Source organism: Rhipicephalus sanguineus, chromosome 2 (assembly GCF_013339695.2).
Source record: "Rhipicephalus sanguineus isolate Rsan-2018 chromosome 2, BIME_Rsan_1.4, whole genome shotgun sequence".
In the NCBI taxonomy this organism is placed as follows: domain Eukaryota; kingdom Metazoa; phylum Arthropoda; class Arachnida; order Ixodida; family Ixodidae; genus Rhipicephalus; species Rhipicephalus sanguineus.
Genome location: NC_051177.1, coordinates 193,270,572 through 193,295,869, shown reverse-complemented (window position 1 = coordinate 193,295,869; position 25,298 = coordinate 193,270,572). Strand labels below are relative to the sequence as shown.

Here is a 25,298-nt window from a genome sequence, read left to right as displayed (position 1 = left end):
GTTCAAGTTACAAAACAGCAGATACACATACTATAGTACCTTGCACCTCCTCTTCATTGCTCATTACTATAGAAGATTTGCCACATGTACAGCTTCCTTTTGATAAGCACAATAGCATACCGGGACGATAAAGTTTAATATTTTTTTTTTTTTTCAGAATGATGAAATTACATCAAGCAGCCAGATGGAAAAAGAAGGCCTCATCAGAGGCCTAGCATTCCAGCTAGAACATAACATCAGCATTGGCAGCCTGACCACTGACCGCCATCCAGGCATAAAAAAATATATGAGGCTGCACCAAGGAGCCATCCCACCACTTCGATGTGTGGCATGTGGCAAAAGGTAAAAAACGTGTTTCTGTGGCATCTTTCTGTGAAAACTGCCGACATCTACTTCAGAGGGCTGCACTGCTTCTAAATGCCTAAGGCGTGAGGCCCAAAGTGCACGGGAGGATGACCACCATCGTTGCTCAATTGATAGAGCATTGGATGCGTTATTCGAAGGTTGCAGGTTCGGCCCCTGCTGACAGCAAGTTTTCTTTTCGTGCACTTTAATTTCTTCACATTTATATCACAATACTACAACTAACATCCTCTATACTTTCTTTGGCTTGATTTTTTTCAATTCGCCCTAATGTTGTGTCTAACAAAGGCATGAGGATGGCATATGAGATGCTGTGCTAATACTGAATAAAAAATAATTTTTACGTGATGCAACTATATATGACACACTCAATGCTGGAGAAGTGTTTGGAAGAAAGTACATTAAAACTGTGCATACAACTCGTTAATATTGGGACTCTCCTAGCGTTCCTTCGAAGGAGCCTTTCTTCAGAGCTGTGCTGTAGTGTTTGTACAATGAAAGAATACAAAACACTAGAAGGACGCGGGACAGCGTTCAATTTTCTTGTTCCTTGCATCATTTAAGTCCAAAACCTCAGTGTAGCGTAAATTTAAAACCCTTGTATCAGAAGAAAAAATGTCATAAGACCCCATGCATCGTGGTAATTGATGTCATGCGAAGCAGTCGGCGAGGGGCTGCCTGTGCCACATCGTTAAGCTTTGAGCCAAACATTACTAGGCGAATCGAGGCTTTTGTGCAAATTCAACAGCAGTGTGCATACAGCAGGCTTACCAGCCTTGTAGACTACACTGACAGCTAGAGAGTAGCTTATGGTCCAATGTAATATCAGCACTCATGTTAGAGCACAGAAGGTAGTTTTACCGAAAACGAAATGCACACTGCATTGCCATATTGCTGTGGGGTCGAGCAACACCAGACCAGAGCTTGCAGAGTTGTAGTAGAACATATGCAATGTTTATTACATTGTTATAAGAGCTGATAGTGCACACAGCAACCACAATTGACATCACACAAGCACCACAAGTGCCACAAGTGCTGATTATTATATTTATTTATGATCTGTACCACAGAGTCAGTAGCCGAGGGTCATTGCAGCACATCAGTCTGCATTTGTTTGCTTGTGTGATGTCTACAATAAAGTCGCCAATCATAATAAATTGTATTTATTTCTCTCGTTTAACCTATGTGCAAAATGTGTTCTTATAAAATTTAGAATGCCTATTTTAGCTGTTCCTATGTTGGCATAGACTGTGAACATTCCACTAAGTGGCATGTAGGCATGTTTGTATGGTATATATGGTATGGCATGTACCACACGCTATGGTACTCCGTTACGCGTAGCATGAGATGGGGTGGGAGAATTTCTTGACATACATGACGGGCATAACATGCCATTCATGCCATTAAGTGCCATTCATGTTTGTCATACACTCACGTCCATCTATGCCAGTTTTGGTATATACCAGGTTGAGAAAATGGTGGCAGGAGCACCCAGATGTAGCCGGCTAAGTATAAATGTGTTCAAATTGCCTTTGGTTCACCAAGAAGTGTCATGAGTAAAGAGGCACGGGGCGCGTGCCGGACAGCGCAATGCGTCGATGGTGTGCGGGGAATGGAAAAGTACCCGATGGTGTGCACCCCCGCCACGTCGACGCAAGCCATTGGCCGGAGAAAGGCGCGTGCCACGCGACCCGAGCTGAGGTGTGGGACCACAGAAGAAGAGTTGGGCATTGTTCGGTGGAGTCGTTGAGGAGCAAGGTGGTGGAAGCCAGCGTCGCGTCCGCGACGGGAACGGCAGGGCTGAGTTCTGGAGGCAGCGTTGTGCATGCCCCGGGAGGGTGGCCGTCGACCTCGGGGTCTACCGAGTGAGGCGTCCTGGGCTTGCGGCAGCCTCAGCACGCAGTTCTCGTGGCACCTGCAGCACTACCACAGCTCGGCAAGATGACGGCGACCCACCGACAATCACCGGATAGCCACGTCGACAGTTCGACCCGGTGGCACCAAGGGGAGGCCAGGAGTTAGGCCTAACTGGACGAGACGGATGTTCTCGACGAAGGGCCGGAGGATCGGCGATGAGGAAGACTAGCGACGCGGCGGATCGACGACGACGACCCCAAGACGTCAACAGCAGCTGCGACGACTGGGCAGGGCGTAGATCTTCGCATCGAATCGAGGCGACGGGCAACACGAACCGTAAGAACGTTCGATTCGCGTCACGAGACTGAGGCGCCATAGTGGCCAGACTTTGGAGTCTATAGGAGTTAAGCATAGCCTGTAGGCTTTGCGATTTGTTAGAGATTGCGCGCTATAGCGTCACTTTTTCTAACGTTACATTTTGATGTAAATTTTTGGTGTTAACTTCTTGTTTGCAGTGTTGAGTTCTATAAAGTGTGTTTGTCGTGACGCCACGGTCTCCCGCCTCTCTCACTCTCCCAATTCCATTCCGCGTTGCAAGCGCTCCCGAGATACGTGACAAGAAGCGCTTCACATTAATAGCACCAGAAGTGTCTTTCAGTACTGACAAAATTATTGTATTTCATCCTCTTGGCTTTCGTGCATACTTTCAGTGTAAAACCTCATTGCAACAATCATAAATGGGCACCGATTAGTCCCGTTCATTGCTTTACTTAAGATTTTCTGTCTTTACTAAGCGCAATGGCTGCTGTAATCCAAATGCAGGTATTCGGAAAAAGTTGACCGCTGCGTCAAGAAAAGCCGGCTGTAGTTCGGTCAAAGGTTGGATTCAGGCTATCATCAATCACCTGTACTGGTGTGCCTGTGCTTGTGGTGGCAATGGGGACCTGGTGGTAGCTGCATGGGAAAGTTTGCTAAACCATGTAGTGAACATCCACGAAGGTCACAGTGAACTGTTCCCAAGGTGCCTTCATGGACAGCCTCGCCGTCTCTTATGGCTCAGTGCAGGTAAGCGAAAGCAACTGCAAAGTGGTGAACAGATGGAGTGCCTTGCACGACATGTTAATGTGTACCTTTTGCAGTGAGCAATCTGTGCAACTGGCATCAGGGTATGCCATAAGCACACTATCACTGAACACTTTCTGAATTGGGGACAAGCAGGCATCAAACACGAGCCATTACAGCTACATTATGCTGAGAGACGGGATCTCTCAATACCATTTCTTTAAATATCTGGAAGAGCAAAGAAGGATGTAGTCAGCTACGAATTACATCAGCTGTGTCAGAGGATTGAAAAGTGTGCGACAGACAGTGCGAGAGGTTCGTCCTCCTCAACTACACAAAGAGTGCTAATGTTTACAACCATTCTTGATGTAAACCTTCCCACTAGGATAAAACAATCTCAACTGCTAGTGCAGGACAACCAATGGCTGGCAATGACTCTCAGGCTAACACCACTTGCTACACCACAGTGTAACTGCCACCATAGGTGCCAGCTATCACCAACTATGTTTTATCTCTTACAAGTCAGCACTACATCATCCCCATACAATCTCGAATGACTACCTGATCCACATTGCTTCATGTGATTGGAGAAGAATTCCAACTGCATGTGGAATCATAATGCAGAGGATGAATGAGATGGGAATGTTGAGAAAGGAGCTTTAACATGCTAGCAGTAATTGTGGCTGTATGAGCTGAGCCCACAGCTATTCTGGCCATTACAGTAAACCCTCGTTAACTCGAACTCGCTTATCTCGAAATCTCGGTTAAGTCGAAACTTTTTTTCGCCGTGCATTAACCTCCCATAGGTGCTATGTATTTGCCCCCTCTTATCTCGAAACGTTTTCCGGAGGGAACAGCGGATATCTCGAAATCTTGACCGGGAGGGCCGAAGGCAAAGTCCACTCCCAACAGGAAACGAGGGCTCCATGCGAACGCTTAGCTCTTACTATACGTGCCGAACGCGGTCGTGAAGGCCGAATTTGAAATTCCCGCGGACGCAGCCGTTTCCTATCAGCCTTGTCAAGCAACCGTGGGAGTGATCACATGTGCGCACCTGCGCGCGACTTATGCGCCGTGGGCGGCGTGTGCAAGCGTGGGCCAGTCAGTACGCAACCTAACCCTTGCATGTGCGAGCTGGTATTCTTTGTTTTCCCCGCGATCTGCGCACGACGCATCTTGAGTTCAGTTTTACTGAAGATGGCAAAGGACGGTCGGAAAGTGTTGTTTGTTGTGGATAACTGCCCCGGTCACGGAAAAATCGACAACTTGGCGGCTGTTAGGCTGGAGTTCCTGCCGGCGAACATGACGTCCGTTCTCCAGCCAATGGATCAGGGAGTCATTGAGATTGCCCGCAAGTATTATAGGAAGAGCCTGCTGCACCGAATTCTGCTGTCATACGACAATGGGAAAAAGTATGAAATCGATCTGCTGGGTGCAATCAATCTGATGGCCGAAGCCTGGCGCCAACTACGCCCGCTGGCGATTGCTAACTGCTTCGCACATGCAGGGTTTTCTCGCGCCCCCGAATCGATCGAAGAAGACATTGGCGCAGAATTCAGCGGCTGTGATGAGCTGTGCAATGAAGTGCGCAAGGCAACTGGCTGCGTGAACGATACTGAAGACGGCGAGATGGCCTTTGAGGAGTATGCGCTCTACGAGGCGGACGTCCCCGTTACCGGAATGCTGTCGGACGCCGATATCGTTGAGATGGCCGTGAACGACGCAGAAGACCATGCAGACGAGGAAGAGCCCCGAGAAGTGCCTACGACGACAGAAACACGTAACGTGCTGCGCTTGCTCCGCAACAAGGTCGAATGCAGCGGTGGCGACCAACGGCTCATGCGATGTGTTGAGCAACTGGAGAACGCCTTTCTGGGACCGAACGCGAACGCGAAACAGGCGAGCATCACGCAGTTTTTTGGTCCTCGGTAATAAATTTTTTTTTTCGCTCTGAATTCTTGTGCTTTACTACGGTTGCCGTCTCGTGCAGTGGAGCTTTTCCTGGCAGCACTGGCTTTTCTTTTACAGTGACCTGGGCAAACATTTTCGGCGTTTTGCTTAACTCGAAATACCGCTTATCTCGAAATTTTCCCTGGATTTTACGGCTTCGAGTTAACGAGGGATTACTGTATAAACAAGCAAACAAATTCTGAACAGGAGATGCTCCATAGCGGCACCTGTAGACATGGTATTGCAGCTGTAAAGGTTTATAGCACATGTATGCTTTGCCAGCTTTGTCATTTGTGCTGGTCTCTTATTGTTGTAACATGCTCAGTGGCGTAGCCAGGGGGTGGCACACCGGGCCCGTGCCCCCCCCCCCCCCCCGAAATTTTTTTTTTTGCCATGGCATACACAGCACAAAATGACGCTCGACCGCGTCTGCCTGCCCGGCCCCCACTTCAGATCAAGGAGGTGCCCCCCCCCCGAAAAAAATTTCTGGCTACGCCCCTGAACATGCTAAATAGATGCTGCAGTTTTAGTCATTGCAGGGTTAGATAATCTAGATGGTTGTCGATTGTGGCAATTGTAGCTTTTCATTCTTTGTTATTTTTATTGGTTCATGAAAAAGCCACTTCTATGCAATTACTCGAATGAAGTAATTAATGGCGAGTTATGTAGAATACAATCAGAGAAAAAGAATCCTTATGAAATATGGAAACATTGATGCAAATGTTATAATGTAAGTAGTTTGACTGTTACGGACTAGGTCAGAGAATACCACATTGTTTGAACAGAAAACACTGTTTCCCTTGCCACCAGGTTCTCCAGCCCATAAGGCACTTAAGGCAGTCATCACTGCACCTCTGCTGCGCAAGGACATTCGTCACCTGTCACCGTCTGCCCAGACCTACAGTCTTGAGAGTTTTCACAGCGTGCTCAATGGCTTTGCACCAAAGTCGACTGCATTCACATATGAAGGCATGAAAGCTCGGTAGGCCACTCATTTATTTCCAAAACATTATTATTCACTAGTATTCCATTTCAGGCGGTTACTTTCACAAGGTTTGCCCATTTCTTTCCTTCTAGAACCTTAATTGCTGCTCTTCACTTCAACGAGAACAGCGAGAGAGAGCAGTCGCTCACAGCTCATGGTCAAAGCCAATGGCACGCAAAGACTTCCAAGGCAAAGCCTGGCATGACGGCTTACAAAGTAAAGACTGCTGCAACCTTCTGTAAGTGCAGTTTAAACTTTAAAGTTATCTTTTTGTTCTTGCATTACTGTAGTGTAGTAACAGCCAGCGGCTTCTTCACATGTGCAAGAAATGTTACAACCTCAAAAGCCAGATTTTGGCAGCCGTGAGTGCCATAGCTAGCAAATTTTTTCTAGGGTGTGTGTGTGCAAGGGGGTGGGTGGGGGTTCTCAGGCTTTTTACTGTCTTGCGAGGGCCTGGCTGGCCATTTTGGTCTCATTTCATTTTATCAGAGGTACCCAGTGTGTTAGAGGAGTGCAGCAAGGGTTGCACAGTGTGCTACTCCCTTGCTACACCCCTGACAGCCATAGCCATATCTTTGTCAGATAAATAATCAAAGATTTTGCTTTCTACTGTGCTAAAGATGACAATACCCAAAGGTTACTGTTCAAGAACTGCTCTTTATTGCAAAAATTCCAACAACTGTGGTATGCATTTATCACAAAACACGCAATGAGACGAGTAGTGCACGCCTTTGAAATTCTACGAGTTCGAATATCAGAATAAGGAATATCCACACGGTAATCATGGAATAAAGCAATTCTTTCACTTGTCTAATTTCAGGCTATGTGCAGGAACTCACAGACAAAGTTCTGAATCTCTGCACATTGTACCCAAGTTTTCGGGAGGCACTGGTACAAGCTCCTGTCAAGGCCCCAGCAGCGTATGCACCACCTGCTGAGGAGAGACCTTCAAAAGCTGAACTTGTGGCAGCGCATAAGGCGCACTTTGCAAAGCACTGAGAACATAGTGTGCATGTGTTTGAGCCAGGAATTATGGCAAAAACCAAGCATATGTTGTACGCCTGTGCTTTGGTTACAAGCACCTCTGGCAGAACCACTGTGAAATGCACAGGGGTGGTCAAAAGTTCCCAGGCTGCAACGGCCAGGCGCGGAGCAGCAGCTCGCTGCTATCGGGGCGCTGCCATCGCAATCACACCTTGGCGCACGCTAGCGTCGAGCGTGTGCGTGGAAGGGTGTGTATCCCTCTCACTTTCTTGCTCTTCTTGATAAGAAAGTGAGGTCTAAAAAACTACTGTGCAGCGCTGCTTATTCCACTAAGATATTCTAACTAGCCCCATCACAAGCTCTTCTGAATACATTTCGGGCTCCGGCCATGTTCGTATGCAGCGAATTGGCCTACGCAGATGGCTGAGAGAGCCACTGCAGTGCCAATGGAAAGTGAAACGCACAAGATTGTTTTCCAGGAAGCCCAAAACCATGGTAATGTATATGGTATCTAGCTAAACTTGGCCGCAAGCATGATGCGTCAGTTTTCCAGAAGACCGCCGCCTTGCTACACGCTGCACAGTAGTAAAAAATCGAACAGTGGACAGTGAGGGAACATGACGCACCATGTTTATACCTCTCTTTCTTATCAAGGAGAGCAAGAAAGAGAGAGGGATGCAACCCCCCCTCCTCTACGCACAAGCTCGACGTCTGCATGCGCCAAGGCGTGATTGCGATGGCAGTGCCCGATAGCAGCGAGCTGCCGCTCCGCGGCCAGGCGTTGCGGCCTGGGAACTTTTGACCACCCCTGTACATATTTTGACAGACATCTATCTGGCTCGGTATAAGAATTGCTTGTTGGGAGATGCCCATTGTGTACGTGCACTGCCTTCATGATGTGCACCTCAAGAGTCCTCAGTTTACGTGCATCATGTGCATGGTAGAGTGCAACAGAATTATCACACAAACCAAATGCCGCCTACTAAAGAGCCAAATCCATGAATGCCACGTAAGAAGGAACTAGACCTTTTCTCTGTCTAGCGGCACCTCGACCATCAAATTCCCATTACACTTCCATCATAAAAGGGCTTTGCACGAAATGTGGCCACGACTGCAGCTCATAAATGAGCTTCCCACAAAAGCTAACTTTAGACTCTTCAAGAAGGAGAAAAAGAGATGGAGCAGCACTTGTAATGGGAATTTCGTCATCAACCTCTTGTCCAGGCAACTTTCTCCATCCAAGCACAACATGCTGGGAAAGGGCCTCAACTTCAATGTGACCACGACAAGACCACCACCGCCAAAAATCATTGTCGCTGCATAGGAAGGTGTACAGAGATTTGACAGAAGGAGATTGTCAGACTCTGTGGGCTTTTATGAGGCACGCTGTAGTGAAGGGCTCCAGAAATTTACACCATCTGCGCAGACTGACATCGAACAGTATGCGGGCCTCTAGCATTTTGCCTCCATCGAAATATGACTGCTGTGGCCAGCACCGAACCTGCAACTTTTGGGCCAGCCGACAAGCACTGTGACGGACGAGCTCAAAGGGTTATGCTCCCCACCGACAAGGGAAATGCAACTGTTCTACTGGACAGGGAAGCATACAATAGGAAAATCCAAGATATCCTTGAAAGCCTGGCCTATGAGAAGCCCACAAAGGACCCCACACCAAGAAATCAGAAAAATAAACAAGCTCCTCGCTGTTGTCTTCAAGCAACACAGAGAGGCAAGAACAATCTACCTGCGACTCATCTGCAGGGGCAGCTCCATGTCAGGAATTTATAGGGATTCAAAGATCCAAAAGTCCAACATCCACCTCCATCTAATTGTGGATTTCACAACCTTCCCAGACAGTGCATTGTCCAACCACCTGCACAGAACTGCGTTAGAAATCCCAGCGATTCGAATATTTTTGCACTTGCTTGAAGCACTGCTCGCTTTGTTAACCTTTCATTCAAGTCTGTCGTCGTCCATTTTTTTACAGGATAGCACAAAGCATCGTCTACAGTGTCCCATGTCATTTCTAGAATGTTGGCTTCACTTGATGTAGGAACGGCATCTTGATTCTCATCAAAATGTTGCCTCACCTCTTCACTGTTTGATGTCTATTTTCTAAGGTTCATTCCGGCTCGTTCCTTTGCGTCCGTGTATAAACATTTTGCATGATTTTCGTGCAGTGCTCCAAGCATGACATCATCAATGTAGATTGAATTTCGATGTTTATCCACTTTTTCTGGAAAGTTTTTCTCTTCGTGGTTTAGGCGATGCTGTACTGTTCCTGCTAGCAAAAAACTGCTTGGCGTGGTGCCAAATATCACTCTAGTAATCCTCCAGGTAACGATGTTTTCTTTGGATAAACCACAGTGTTCGCTCTGCCGCCATAAAAAACGAAGTGCATCGTGATCTTGCTCGTGAATGCTGATCTGCAAGAATGCCTTTTCCACGTCTGCTGTCATTGCAACTGAGTGTTTTCGAAGGTTCATTATCAGTGCACGGATATCCAGATTTAGGTTTTCTCCAGCTTTGATGTTTTCATTCATTCCTGGTGTTGATGACGACGAAGCATCAAACATTATCCCCACTTTCGTTACAATCTGTCTTCTCTAATAACTGCTTGATGTGGCATGTAGTATTTCACATGTTCAGATTCTTCCGACATCACTTGTTCTGCCACTCCAGATGTGAAGTATTCTTGCATAGCGCTGTTGTATTTTTCTCTTGGTGCCAAGTCTTTCTGCATCAATCTTCTGATTGCTACTTCCTTGTTATCTTCTATGTTCACTGTTTCTTTCCATGGCAGTATTACTTTGTATCTCTCTCCATCCTTCTCAATATTGCTACATGTAGGCTGCCGGAATCCATATTGTCGACGCGCGTGTGCGCCCGACGAAGAGGACGAAGGTCGTTAGCTGCTCGAGCTCGGAGCCGGATTGCTCAGCGCTGCAGCCGTTCTTGAAAATATATCTTGTGAATAGCGACTTGTAAAAGCGACTGTCACTCACGTAACATATTTGGTGGAGGTGGAACGTTCCCCGTCCTCATCACGCAGCTCCGCAGTGGCCGCGTCATCCAGCCTCTCGCCATGGCTTCCAATGACAACCCGTCCCCATCTCCATCTGCGGCTCCTACGACAACCTTTGTTGCGGTCCCCACCCCCCGCGATCCTGGGACATTCTCTGCGCAACCTGGCCTCGACGTCGACTACTGGCTTCGCCTGTATGAACGGGTCAGTCAAACTCACCGGTGGGACCCTACCATGATGCTCGCTAATGTTCTCTTCTACTTGGACGGAACCCCGCGCATCTGGTACGAAACACATGAGACCGAGCTCACCAGCTGGGACACGTTCAAGGAGAAGCTACGTGACATCTTTGGGAACCCGACCGGTCGCCACGCAGCTGCACGACAAGAGCTCGCTACCCGTGTCCAGTCACCTACTGAGTCGTATGTCTCATACATACAAGAAGTGCTTGCTCTTTGCCGGAAAGTGGACGAGGCAATGCCCGAAGCTGACAAAGTGGGTCACGTTTTGAAAGGCATCGCGGACGACGCTTTCCATTTGCTGGTCTACACCAACGTCTCGACTATCGACCGCATCATTCAAGAATGCCGCCGTTTCGAAACAGCCAAAAGCCGTCGTGTGCACCCTCAATTTTCTCGGTTGCCAAACACGGCTGCCACGTCCACCTGCTCCGATTCCGCCGCTACACCGCCCTTTGAGCAGAGTGTAACGCGTATCGTTCGACGGGAACTTGAAGCGGCAAGTCCGGCGCCGTTCCAGCCCTCTTCATTCGACCATGCCACTATACAACCAACCCCCGCGGTCTCCGTTATTCAGGCGGTCGTACGACAAGAATTCGCCAACCTCGGGTTCCCTGTCGCCTGCCCCGTCTCTCGCCCCTCGTCCCGACCAATGCCCATGAATGCACCTCGAAGTGACCCATACGTTCCTCCACGATCTCGCAACCCAGCGGAATGGCGTACTCCCGACGACAGACCCATCTGCTTCCGGTGCCACCGCGTTGGTCATGTATCCCGCTACTGCCGCGCCACTTGGACGCCGCCATATAGGACCCAATTTTTCTCGCCTTCCCGCCCATATGAAGATCTTCGCCGGTATTCGCCCAGCCGTACAGACCCTACTGGTGACACACCTAACAGCCGCCCTCCTGCTCGTTCACCGTCCCCGCAACGCCGTCGTTCCCCGTCGCCCCAACCCCGCCGCCACCCCTCGCCGCCCAACTTTGCATCGTACCCGACGGAAAACTAGATCGTGCAGCTCCTGGAGGTAGTGCTGCATCATCTCCTTCTGAACCAAATCCTCCGTTGACGCTTCCTACGAACAAGAACCTCATCGATGTGCATGTGGACGGTATTTCTTTGACGGCTCTAGTCGATACTGGAGCTCACGTGTCCATAATCAGTGCTCGTCTTTGTCGCCGACTGAAAAAAGTCCTCACACCTGCTACTACAAAAGCTGTACGCGTCGCCGATGGCGGAACTGTTCCTGTCACTGGAATGTGTACAGCTCGCATAAGCATAGCCGACCGTTACGTTCCTGTCCTCTTCACGGTGCTCCATAATTGTCCTCATGACCTCATCCTAGGGATGGACTTCCTGTCGACCCATTCTGCCCTGATAGACTGTTCCGCTGGTACTCTTTGCTTGGACCTTCCTCTTCAGCCAGATATTCACCCCGACCTCCCACACAGCCTCTGCACCTCGGATTTCATCCGCCTACCGCCTAAAGCCCTAACATTCGCCGAATTCACAACGACTTCATCCGTGTTGGATGGGCACTACGTCGTCACGCCGATTACTGACGTACTTCTGGCACGTGACATCACTGTGCCTCACTGCGTCATAACTATAGCCGCTAACCGGGTACATCTCCCCGTCATAAATTTCGGCTTCACGAAGCAAGTCCTCCCTCAAGGCATCTTAATCGCCACGTTGCGGTCCTTAGCCGATGACCACGTCACCTCTTTTGCAGCAGACGTATGCTCCAATATTCCTTGTCGCCCACCCGATACCACAAGCCTCGACATGGCATTACGCCCCATGATTGCCCCAGACCTCCCCCCAGCGCAATCAGCCGCCCTCATCCGCCTTTTGGCTTCTTACCGCGAGATCTTTGACCTTGACAATCGACCACTCGGCCAAACTTCTCTTGTGCAGCACCGTATCAACACAGGTGATGCTGTTCCCATTCACCGTCGACCGTATCGGGTGTCCGTATCGGAGCGCCAGATTATTCAAGAAGAAGTAAACAAGATGTTAGCTAAAGGCATTATTGAGCCCTCATCGAGCCCTTGGGCGTCACCCGTCGTCCTGGTTAAAAAGAAAGACAACACGTGGCGTTTCTGCATCGATTACCGGCATCTAAATCGAATTACGAAAAAGGACGTGTATCCTTTGCCCCGCATTGATGACGCTCTCGATTGTCTCCATGGCGCACGCTACTTTTCATCCATAGACCTTCGCTCCGGTTATTGGCAGATTGCCGTGGACGAGAAAGACCAAGAAAAGACCGCCTTCGTCACTCCCGATGGCCTGTACCAATTCAAGGTTATGCCCTTCGGTCTATGCAACGCCCCAGCCACGTTCGAGCGCATGATGGACTCTCTGCTACAAGGGTTCAAATGGTCAACATGCCTTTGTTACCTAGACGACGTCCTCGTATTTTCACCTACATTTGAGACCCACCTTGAGCGTCTGTCGGCTATTCTCGACGTCTTCCGCAATGCTGGCCTCCAGTTGAACTCGTCGAAGTGTCACTTCGGCCGCCAACAGATTACAGTGTTGGGCCACCTCGTTGATGCTTCTGGTGTGCGGCCGGACCCTGAGAAAATTCGTGCCGTCACCAGTTTCCCAGTACCCAAATCCGCCAAAGATGTTCGGAGTTTTGTGGGACTCTGTTCCTATTTCCGGCGGTTCGTGAAGGACTTTGCAGCAATCGCTCGACCACTTACTGATCTTCTAAAGAAAGACGTCCCATTTTCGTGGGGGTCCACTCAAGCTGCCGCCTTCTCTCACCTCATCACAATTTTGACGACGCCACCTATATTGGCCCACTTTGACCCATCCGCCCCGACTGAGGTCCGAACTGATGCCAGTGGTCACGGGATCGGAGCCGTCCTCGCCCAATGTCAGCAGGGACACGACCGCGTTATCGCCTACGCTAGTCGCCTCCTTACACCTGCGGAGCGCAACTATTCGATCACCGAAAGAGAATGCCTTGCTCTTGTCTGGGCGGTCTCCAAGTTCCGTCCATATTTATATGGCACTCACTTCTCCGTAGTCACCGACCACCACGCGCTCTGCTGGCTTTCATCATTAAGGGATCCCACAGGTCGACTTGGTCGCTGGGCTCTGCGACTGCAAGAGTACACTTTTGCAGTGACGTACAAGTCTGGACGCCTGCATCAGGACGCCGACTGCCTATCTCGCTATCCGGTTGGCGAGTCGCGCACCGTCCCTGACACCGACGCTTGCGTGTGCACCGTTTCCCAACTGACCCACATAGCCGACGAGCAACGCCGTGATGCATCCTTACGGGCTATCATCGAGTGCCTCGAAGCCTCACCTTCGGACCGATCTCATCGCTCGTTCGTACTCCAGAATGGTACGCTATACCGCCACAACTTTCATCCAGACGGACCATCCCTGCTGCTTGTTGTACCCAAACACCTCCGCTCTGCTGTACTCCACGAACTTCACGACGTTCCAACTGCCGGTCACCTTGGTGTGTCCCGCACATACGACCGAATCCGCCGTCGCTTCTATTGGCCAGGTCTCGCACGCTCCGTCAGACGATACGTCGCGGCGTGTGAGAAATGTCAACGCCGCAAAACACCATCGACGCTTCCGGCTGGGTGCCTTCAACCCCTCGACATTTCGTCCGAACCCTTCTTTCGCGTCGGCTTGGACCTACTCGGCCCTTTTCCCCTGTCTTCTGCTGGCAACAGGTGGATAGCTGTGGCCACAGACTACGCCACACGCTACGCCATCACACGAGCTCTTCCAACAAGCTGCGCCACAGATGTCGCCGATTTTCTTCTGCGCGACGTGATCTTGCAACACGGTGCTCCACGCCAGCTGCTCACGGACCGTGGCCGCACATTTCTATCGAGAGTCATAGCGGACATCCTGCGTTCATGTGAAACGCGGCATAAGCTCACTACGTCGTACCATCCGCAAACGAATGGCCTCACGGAGCGTCTGAACCGAACCCTAACCGACATGCTTTCAAAGTATGTTTCCTCAGACCACTCCGACTGGGACCTTGCTCTACCGTACGTGACATTTGCCTACAATTCCTCGCGCCATGACACGGCTGGTTACTCCCCATTTTTCCTGCTGTTCGGCCGCGAACCCACATTGCCCCTTGATACAGTCATTGCGTTGCCAGCAGCTCCGACCACTGAATACGCCCTGGACGCTATCAGCCGGGCCGCTCATGCACGCGAAGCCGCTCGTACTCGCCTTCTGACCTCCCAAGAGAACCAACGCCGTCGGTATGATCAACGACACCGCGACGTACACTTTTCGCCCGGTTCTTTGGTTCTGCTGTGGTCTCCGACCCGGCACGTTGGCCTGTCCGACAAACTGCTCTCTCGGTACACAGGGCCATACCGAGTGCTTCGTGCGGTGACTCCCGTCACCTATGAAATCGCTCCTGCTGACTCGTCGTCTTCATCCACCCCGCATGCCAGCGACATCGTACACGTCGCACGCCTGAAGCAGTACCACTCGCCCAATGACGTTGACGCCTAGATGCGCCGAGACGGCGCCTTTGCGCCGGGGGTTATGCTACATGTAGGCTGCCGGAATCCATATTGTCGACGCGCGTGTGCGCCCGACGAAGAGGACGAAGGTCGTTAGCTGCTCGAGCTCGGAGCCGGATTGCTCAGCGCTGCAGCCGTTCTTGAAAATATATCTTGTGAATAGCGACTTGTAAAAGCGACTGTCACTCACGTAACAATATAGTCTTTTTGAGCAATGTAAAAAGGTGGTCCAATCCCCGCGTCTTTTCCCTCTTTTCAGTTATGGCAGTGTTTTCTGGCTCTCAAAATCTTTTTATGGCCTCAGTTATCTCGCCAGTTCTTTCTGCAGCATGAAGCACCATGACCGACTTTGCCTCTCGTACTTTGGATTCTACAACACACGGTCCACGTACAATCCAGCCTAGAATGCTTTCTACTAGAACTGTATGCTTGTTTAGTCTTTTCACTCGTCCTGTGATCACGTCCCAGTAGAAATCATAACCTAGCAGTGAGCTTGTCTCCTGTGTTGTACATTTTTCATCATTGTCATCAGCAATTTTTATTCCCATCTTCTTCATATGTGACTTTGAAGTTTCGTATGGGCGAGGGAGTCGCACTCTTGATATCATGTCTACTTCAATAGCCTCGATTAGTAATGATTCGCCATCTGGATTTTCTTTCAGCACAACTTCGACAACGTTCATTAGACTTTCATTTTCTTTTCCTCCGAATGATTCAACTGTAAGCCTTTCTCTGCGGAGTAATTTGCAACAAATTCGTCATGCCAAACTGGTTTGTATGAATGACCTTTGACTTCCACTGTTGAACAATATTCATGCGTACTCTCCTTTATTTTTGCCTTCTGTCCATGCTATTGCCGTCTGCAATAGAACACAATGTCGTTCTTCCTGCAGTTTAGAAGATGCTAGCAGATTGCGTGATTTTCTAACAGTCATATTGTCATTTCATTCCTCACTTTTCTCGTTAGGCTTGCAGATTTCATTGCCCTTCGTCCTGCACATCGACGTTGCCTGTCTTGCTTTGCAACATTTACAAACGACAGTGGCTTTACAAAACCTTGCGCTGTGATTCGACCTCGTGCACCTAAAGCACCTGTTTTTATCTCGAAGCTTTTCCCTTTTGTCCTTGTATTTTATTGACCTCCGACAGTCTTCAGTGCTGTGGCTATTTAGATTACAGAAGCAACGACGTTTTGTGACCAAGCTTTGAAATGCGGAAGTCTTGCTCGTGTAGTCTGATCTGTCAGTCCATTTTCTGCGAGCTTTTGTCTTCACTATCTTCAAAACTTCGTAGTGATTTTCTGCACCTCACTTGTTCTTGCAAACATTTTATCAACCCTTTTAGTGCCTCTGCACTAGTACTGCTGCTGGCTTCTCCTGTCGACGTTCCTGTTCTCTCTCACGTACCTTGCATTGTAACCTTCAAAGTCTGGGGCTTGCAAAACGATGACAGTCAAGCCCAAGACATGCTACTGTTTCTGCGGGAGTCTGCACATGAGGTGGGCATTCACCATGTTATGTCAGTTCCTTCCCTAAACTCAACTGCCTCCTAACCAAATAGCCATAGCTAATGTATCATAAAATTATTGATTAATTCTAAGCAACACAAGCTGGACAAATCGTGACAATTTAAGACCATAGCACACATGCAGGTCCCATGGGACTTCACTGCAAAAGTGCCAATGAATGAATAGCCAACTTACGCTATAACACACATGAAGACCCCACTGGACTTCACTGAAAAGGCACCAATAAAGATTCAAGTTACAGCTGATACCATTGCTGAGCAGAGTATACCTGTAGAAACGTTGCGAGTGCCATTTTTAACGGCCACAACAATCCCGAGGAGTGATATCATCACACGAAAGCTTTCACTTGCTAAATGGCACACACAGGAATGGTGACACGCACAATGTCTTCTGGGGCAAATTCGGTGAGGAAGACCAGAGTTGCACAGCTGGTCCTCATGCCGAGCAGAGCATGCCTGTAGACTGCAGAAACGTTGCAAATGCCGTTTTTGACTGCCACAGACGTTCCAAGGAGCGATATCACACGAAAGCTTTCACTTGCTAAACGACGCACACACGCACGATGTGGCACTGAGTGTGCTGTTTGCACAGCCTGCTCATTCATTTGCACTCTTCTAGTATTCTGGATACTTGAATCCTGTTGGGGTCTCTGTGGGGAATGTGCCCCGAATTTTGGCCACAACGCATGAGGGTAGAACGAAGCGGTGACCTCTACCAAGGCGACCCCACAGCCAGCGGACGAACTGCCTGTAGACAGTGTAGCGGTATCTCCTGTAGTAATAAAAAGTGGAAACCCACATTGAGAAGTCAAATCTTTTGAAAAAGAACACAAGCCGCAGTTATATAATACAATTCATGCTTGCATGTACAACAGTTTATGGAGCTGTGCTGACCAATACAACCTAAATCCTTGCTCTTGAAAATTGCAGCTAAGGCGACGCATGTACCGCACTAGTTCAGCCAATAAAATGCATCAGATGCACGGCAGCAGATTAGCTTATTTTTGTAATAATGGTGCATCCGTACAGCAATAAGGGTTTTTTTTAATTATTAAAAGAAATCCGTAGTGCCATATTGTCAAGTAAAAATAATTTACTTGTGGATGTCTTCGTCCATGCAGTCCCTGCGCGCCCGCAGTTCGAAGTACGCAACACGGAGCACAGCTATGTTGAGACACAAGAGGTGGAACTCCGGGTGCTCCGTGATGCATCCTTCAGGCTGCGCAGCAGCGACAGGCTCTCCCATCTCTCGACAGCAAAGGCATTCCTCCTCGCTGAAGTTGTCCAGCACCACGCAATGTCCGCAGTCGCACCTGAAACAGCACCAAACAAGCGCTCAAAAATTTCACCTTGGGCTGCATTAATAAAATCTAGGATGAACGGAAAAAGTTCTATACATAGCTGCCAGAGGTGCCTCTCTGCGTAAGGTATTGTTCGTTGGGAGATGCGCGTGACAGGGTAACAAGGATCTTTCGGTCGAGGTGTAGCCCGATCAAGATCGAATTCTTTGATCAAAATTTGATTCCTTGAGGCATAGCTTCCTTGCGGCGTCAGTCATAACAAATAAGTTCTATCCTGGTCCGGTTCCGTTGCGATGTCTTTTGACGTACAGCACAGGTGTAGCCATAGGTCGGCAAACTCACTCATGAGTCGACTCACTCAGACTCAGATCGAGCCATGAGTCTGAGTGAGTCCGGGGGAGTAATATTTTGGCGAGCTTGAGTCCGAGTGAGTCCGGATCAGAAAAATTTTAGTGAGTCTGAGTCCGTGTGAGTCCGGTAGAAGGAAGTTTTGGTGAGTCTGAGTGAGCCCTAAGCGCAAAATATATTTCCTGAGTGAGTCTGAGTGAGCTCCACACTTCTTTGCCGACGTATGGTTCTATCTACACAACTTCAGCATTACTATCAGCCTTATGTCGGCTCACGTTTATACTCTCACCGACTCAAACATACTTCAAAGCACTAGCATTCGTACGCCAGCTCAATATTTATTAATCAGAGGCGTGAGTTACGTAGAAGAGAGGGGGGGGGGGGGGGCAGGTTGACCTCCCCCCCCGCAAACTCTATCACAGGAAGTTCTTGATAAAAATATCTCGTGAGTTACCACTTTCAATAAAAATGTCCTTACTGGATTACAACCACTGATAACTCGTATTTGAAGGTTCGAGATCAAAAGGAGCCAAGTAGAGCACCAAATATGCGAGATATTAGTGCTAAATAGCATTGACACCAGGGTCAAAAAAGTCCACTACATGCTAACGGACTCATGAGTCGACTCACTCACTCACTCACTCAGACTCAGATATAGCCGTGAGTCTGAGTGAGTCGGAGTGAGTAATATTTTTGTGCGTTTGAGTCCGGCTAAGAAAAATTTCAGTGAGTCTGAGTGAGCTCTAAGGGCAAAATATATTTCATGAGTGAGCCTGAGTGAGCTCCACATTTTTTGCCGACCTATGGGTGTAGCACGGCGCGCTTTTGACAGTTATCGAGTCCAATCGCGATCGATTTTTTTAATCGCGACTGGCCTATTTGTGCAAACCGCAGAATGCGGTTGGCTGCGGTCGATAAGTTCGATCCCTATCGGGGCTCGAATGCGATCGAAAAGTGCACCATGTGACGAAACATTCTGCGGGAATGGCACATCCGTAACCACGACGGCGTAGACACCGTTGCGGACTGGGCTCAATGACATCGCCTTCGTACTACATAAATAAGAAGCCGCCGGAGAGATTGCACAGCGCACGCGGGACGAAATTTTGGCCCCTAGAGGTAAACCCTCGCTTCGTCGCGTTGACACACCAACTTCCGAGGCACCTAGCTGAAACACCATTTCTTTTTCCTGAGTGGAAGAAATGCGTAGGCAGTAAAACGCTTTAGCACTTACCAGTCAGTACGGATGAGTCGCGAATGAAACTCTTCACCGACGTCTTCGCTTGGCTGACTGGCCGCCTCGCCTTCCGTCGACAACGAGGCTTCGCTCTCCGACGGTGCGGCCAGCGGCCCGCCGTCGTACGCAGGAACGCCTGCCGCGCGAGCTCGAAGGAGCATATCGCGCTCCACTTGGCTTAGGTCGCTGAAATGTAAACCCGCTTCCCTTGCGAGGTCTTCATTGCAAGGTTCAGCGGGTTGAACGTCTGCGCCGACATCCATCACAGCCATGATCACGGAAAACACGGAAGCGGTCATGAAGCAGCGGAAGCGGCCGCCTACGCATGCGGTGACGTTTCATGGCGCCCTCTGATTCGCTGAGAGCAATGCGGACAGTGACGACACAGCTCCAGCGCCAAATTTCAGGCGAGTGAAATTGAGGAAGAGATATTTGGTCTTTGATTACGAATTTCTCCACTAATAAGTCATCTTTTTGCACCGAACAAAAACCTACACGCATTCTCGAATGCCCATCTTTCGTCCCGTATCAACTTCGTGTTGCTCTTTAGTGTCCCTTTAAGGTGCGATTGGCACTAGTGAATGAAGCATCGCGAGACGATGCAAGTGTAGGTAGTGGCCCATCGACAGCGTCGGCCAATTCTCCATCTCTCAGACGAAAGCCTGTCTGCCCTCGTAAACTAATGACACCCTTTGATGAGCGAAGGGACGACCTGGATGCGTACCTGCATCGCTTTGAGAGGATCACGATAGGGCAGGGCTGGGAGAGCGGTGAGTGGGCCAATGCCTTGAGCCTTTGTCTCGCGGGAGAAGCACTGAGCGTGTATGGCCACATGCCAGCAACAGAGTCATTAGACTATGATGTGGTAAAGAAAACTTTATTGGAAAGATTCCGACTGACCGCCGAAGGTTTTCATGAAAAATTCCGGTCGTGCAAGCCTGAGAATTCAGAGACTGGCAAGCAGTTTGTATGTCGACTTTCGAACTACTTTGATCGATGGATGGAATTGTCAGACATGGCAAAAACTTATGAAGGCGTCCGCGACAATTCCTCAACCGTTGTAGTGGCAAGTTGGCCGTATTCTTGAAAGAAAGGTGGGCACGGTGGAGGAAATGGCAAGGCAGGCCGACCATTTCACGGAGGCACAAGGTATCAGAAATCTTGAAAAGGGGGTCGGTGAAAGTACTATGGCAGCGGAGGGAGAGACTAGAGAACAGGTCCCAATGAGCAACTTCAGGGCACAACAGCGATGTTTCTTGTGCAATCGGCCGGGACATATTGCCATCAATTGTCGTACAAAGGATGGCCACAATGAAAAGACAGTGACGTGCTCAAAATGCCAAAAAAAAAGGACACAAAGCAGAGGATTGTAAGATGAAGTCAGTTGAAAAGATTGCTTGTGTAATGAGTGCCAGAGAAGGACAGATCGAAACAGACATGCCGGTAGTTGAAGGAGAGGTACAAGGGCGTAAGGTCATGGTGTTGAGGGATACTGGTGCTAATACGGTGTTAGTAAGAAGTAGTTTAGTGGCACCCGAGAACATGACAGGACAGGTGAAGCCGGTGATTTTTGTAGATAGGACCATCAAATATATGCCTGAAGCAAGGATACGAATATACAGTAAAAGCTCGTTAATTCGGATTTCACGGGACCGGAAAAAATGTCCGAATTAACCGAATGCCGAATTAACGAATGAACAGGAAAAACATTAAAATCAAGTTGAAGAAGCATACCTTTATTTGCTGAAGTATTTTGTAATGGTCGTCTGCGTTTTCACGCAGATTCCGGCTTACATTACAATTTTTCTTAACTTTTCCAAATGGCCAACAGCATGCAAACTGTCGGAAGTGCTCAGGCAAACGCCCTCTAATATCAAAAGCGCCTCCGAGACTTCCCGTGAGGTGCGATGAGGTCGCGACATCATTAATAATTTCTTGATCGGGCAGGAGACCAGTCGTGGCGACACAATCATCAATCGCGATGTAGTCCTGAAGGGTCATATCTGTGGGAAGGACAGCATCGAAGGTCGGGCAGTCGCCGTCGGTGGACTCGGCTGACACCTCGTCAATGCCACCGTCGGCTACTGCCGCATGCTCGGGCCTCACATGTAAACACGGTCACAACGGACAAGAACTCCGCAAAAAGAGACGGTGCCGACACAACACAAGGCAAAATGGCGTCAAAGGCGCAGTGGAGCGAATAAAGAGGAAGCCGACGTTCGGTGACGCTGCGATCGCCCCCACTAGTTGATGACGATGGCGATGTCACTCAAGTTTCGGTTTCGCCCCAGTGGTGCCAGCGCTGCTTTACCACACATTTGTGTAGCGGCAGCCGTCAGAATTTGTCCGAATTAAGCGGTGCGGAGCCCAATTCTGACGAATTAACGAAGGTTTGGTCCCATAGATTAACATGCACTTTGGCCGGGACCAATAGAGCCGTCCGAATTTCCGAATTAACGGGTGTCGAATTAACGAGCTTTTACTGTATACACCCTTTTATACAGGGCTGGTTACAGCGAAGTGTGTTGAGGATCCCCTATACGACTTGGTAGAGGGAAATGTACCTGGTGTGAGAAGGGCGGATGACCCTGATCCATTGTGGAGAAGGACTAAGAAAGGCGTGGAGCAGAGTAAAGATATTAAAAATTTGGGGCTGGCAGAAGGTGAGGAACCAAAAGTAGAAATGGAAATGGCAGCAGCTGTGCAAAATAGGGCCTCCAGTAATGTGAGGAAGAATGTAAGACCACCACAAGTTAGACATTAGGGGGTTAGATGTATCAGTGGAGAAGTTCAAGGAATTGCAGGAGAAGGATCCATCTATTTGAGGGTGCGAGGCGAAGTTAGGAGAGATTATGAAAAGGAAGAAGAGTAGAATGGTAGCACAATTTGTGAAGCAGAATGGGCTGATGTATCGCAGATGTGTATTTAGCTCGGGTAGAGAAGTCCTGCAGCTGATGGTGCCAGAGGAATTAAAGGATACGGTATTAAAACTGGGGCATGATAGTATAAGGGCTGGTCACCAGGGAGTGAAAAACACTTTTGACAAGATCACTGAAGAATTCTTTTGGACATTTTGGACCATTTAACAAAGCATGTGCAGGCACACACACTGTGTGAGTGGACTTAGTTTGATTCTGCAAAACGATTTTTACTAATATCCACTAATTAGCATTGTGCTCTGTATGCAAATGAATCAATAAACCCAATGAATTCTTAAGTGTGTGAGTGGCCTGCACATCAAGATCAGAAGCCTGTTATGGAATCTCCTGCTTGGATGCCTTTGCAGCTACCAGAAGAGAATCGGTGAGCCAATTTTATTGCCTTGTTATACAAATGCTTTAAGTCCCCCACTGGAGGCATCACACGGGAGGATGTGAACTAGACCATGATTATTTGACAAACAAAACAGCTATACTGTTGGTAAAACAGCACTCAGCTATTACAAGTTGAGAAACACTAATGCAAGCTAAGCATTCTTACAGATGTTCTCAATTAGCAAAGTATAAAGAAAACAGCAGCTGCAAATCAGTCAGCTGACAATGCAAATTTAGGTACTGAAAGTGTGAGGGGGATCCAGATATATTAGTAGTATTGATGGGTGAAATAAAGATTGTGTTATCGAAGTGATTGTGGAAAGTAACTCGTTCCATTGTCTTATTTATAAGGTTAAAGACAAATTTTTATACTTTTTGTCCAAGAAAAAATAGGGTTAATGTTGTTGGTGTATAAGACCCAATGTGAGGTATGCAGTGGTAAAATATGCAACTGGGCAAGTGGTGAGGTACTGTTATACAGTGAGGGAGAAAAAGATAAAAATTTTCTGGGCATTGCGAGTAATAGCACGTTGAGCATTTCTATCGGAGATGACACAATTCATGTTACATACAAGTAGAATTATACCATAAACCGAGCAGCTTTATTCTGCTTTCTTCGAGACACTCGGAGTACATTCTGCTTTATACATGCACAAAGTGCAATATGCGAGGCTTGTGCATTACTCTAATGATGCACTATATTTTTTTACTTCTCTTCATAGGAGGACACACCTGAAAAAGCTTATTTACGAGCAAGGGCTGCATGGTTTTCTGCAATGCAAGCTCAGTCGAGAAAAAGTATCAAAAGGTTGCAGCAAACAAGGCGGAGACTACAAAAGAAGAACGCTGAGCTTAAATCAGTTCTGTCAGAATTAACCAAGCAGAATATCCTGCTCAGAGAGCAAGTGTCCGTTCTGGATGGACTAGGCATTGCAAATAAGCATCTGCGTGAAAGGCAGTCCACTAAGTATGGTCGAACTACCACTCCAAATAAGTACTCCCCTGAACTGAGAACATTTGCACTAACTTTAAACTTCTATTCTCCAAGAGCCTATCAGTACGTAAGGAAAGTGTTTGATACGTGCCTCCCACATCTTAGAACGCTCGGAAAGTGGTACGAGACTGTTGATGGGCAAGCAGGGCTGTCAACAGAAGCTTTCAATGCACTAAAAATGAAGTGTGCAGAGTCGGCAAGCAAAGGGCATCGAACTATCTGCAGCCTCATGGTAGATGAAATGGCAATGCGGCAGAACATTCAGTGGAACAAACATAATTTTGAGGGGTTTGTTGACTTTGGCGCAGGTATTAACAGTGACTCGCTACCACAAGCAAAATCTGCATTTGTTATAATGGCTGTCGCTATTAATGGACGGTGGAAGTTGCCACTAGGTTACTTTTTCGTGGATGGCCTAGTTGGAACACAAAGAGCGAACCTGGTCACCCAGTGCCTCCATAAGGCACATGACGCTGGAGCTATGGTGGTTTCACTTGTGATGGCGCACCTGCAAATCTGGCAATGCTACAAGAGCTTGGGTGCAATTTCCAGCATGTGGGTGATCTCAAAACAACTTTTCCCCATCCAGCAAACCAAGACCCAGTAGCTGCATTTTTAGATCCGTGCCACATGTTGAAACTCGTCAGAAATGCACTGGCACGTAAGAAATGTTTCATTGACCACCAGGGAGGAACGGTTGCTTGGGGGCATATTGAGTGTCTTCATAATGTCCAGCAGAAAGAATGCCTACACTTGGCGAATAAGCTGCGCAGAGCCCACATTGAGTGGCAACGACAGCCCATGAAGGTCAGACTCGCTGCCCAAGTAACGAGTACTTCTGTAGCGACAGCATTAGCTGAGTGCAGGGAACTTCGCATAGAAGGCTTTTCTGGCTCAAAGGCAACAGAAAACTTTTTGTTAAAGATCAATGACACCTTCGACGTTCTGAATTCGAGAAGTGTACATCAAAAAGGTTGGAAGAAAGCTGTAAGTGAAAAGAATATCGAAGCTGTTGATGCTATGTTCAAAAACACAACACATTATCTCTCCTCCTTGAAGGAGCCTGGAACTGGGAGACGAGTGATTGAAACAGGCCGAAAAACAGGTTTCTTTGGTTTCATTATCTGCATGCAAAGCCTGATTAATCTTTTTCATTTTGTTGTCTCTAAAAAACGACTGCTAAAGTACATTCCAGCCCACAAAATTTGCCAGGACCACCTAGAACTGTTTTTTGGCCTGATTCGAGCACACAGTGGACATAACGACAACCCGACCACACAACATTTCGTGCTGCTTTCAAAAAAGTCATCGTCCAGAATGAACTGGCTGATGTCTCAACAGGCAACTGTTTGAGCCTAGACAGCATCGCCATACTTTCATGCAGCAGCACTTCCAAGGCTCCTTCTACCGAACTGCTGAATATATCAGCAGAAAGGAGGCAACTCCTAGACAGCGATGCTGTTGAGCAGTCTGCAATAACAGCTGCTGACCACGACTACATCGTAACCCCTGGCTACATTGGTGAATGTGGTGGATGTATTGTGACATACATGGCAGGGTATGTAGCACATAAATTGGCCACAAAA

The 25,298-nt window shown here is 48.4% G+C and overlaps 2 protein-coding genes and 1 pseudogene across 2 annotated transcripts in view; 1 reads left to right on the top strand and 2 right to left on the bottom strand.

The window, feature by feature from the left end:
* The window catches only part of LOC119383944 (uncharacterized), a 160,755-nt gene that overhangs the window by 64,166 nt on the left and 71,291 nt on the right, over window positions 1–25,298 (bottom strand). The window lies entirely within an intron of this gene.
* On the top strand, window positions 185–6,998 carry LOC125757426 (uncharacterized; annotated as a pseudogene).
* Window positions 16,869–19,676, bottom strand: LOC119382124 (uncharacterized). Its single transcript, XM_037649855.2, has 4 exons — window positions 19,402–19,676; window positions 17,616–17,831; window positions 17,235–17,290; window positions 16,869–16,981 (listed from the first exon to the last, which is right to left on the bottom strand). The coding sequence occupies exons 1-4, from the start codon at window positions 19,674–19,676 to the stop codon at window positions 16,869–16,871; spliced, it is 660 nt and encodes a 219-aa protein (XP_037505783.2).

Excerpts from the sequence above, each read along its gene's own strand:
- LOC119382124 (XM_037649855.2), bottom strand. The coding sequence starts at position 19,676 with ATGGCTGTGATGGATGTCGGCGCAGACGTTCAACCCGCTGAACCTTGC. Across the intron at positions 17,291-17,615 it reads ATGGACGAAGACATCCACAA|GAGATACCGCTACACTGTCT; the intron begins GTAAATTATTTT and ends TTATTACTACAG. Across the intron at positions 16,982-17,234 it reads CTGGCTGTGGGGTCGCCTTG|TCTACAGGCATGCTCTGCTC; the intron begins GTAGAGGTCACC and ends ACGTTTCTGCAG.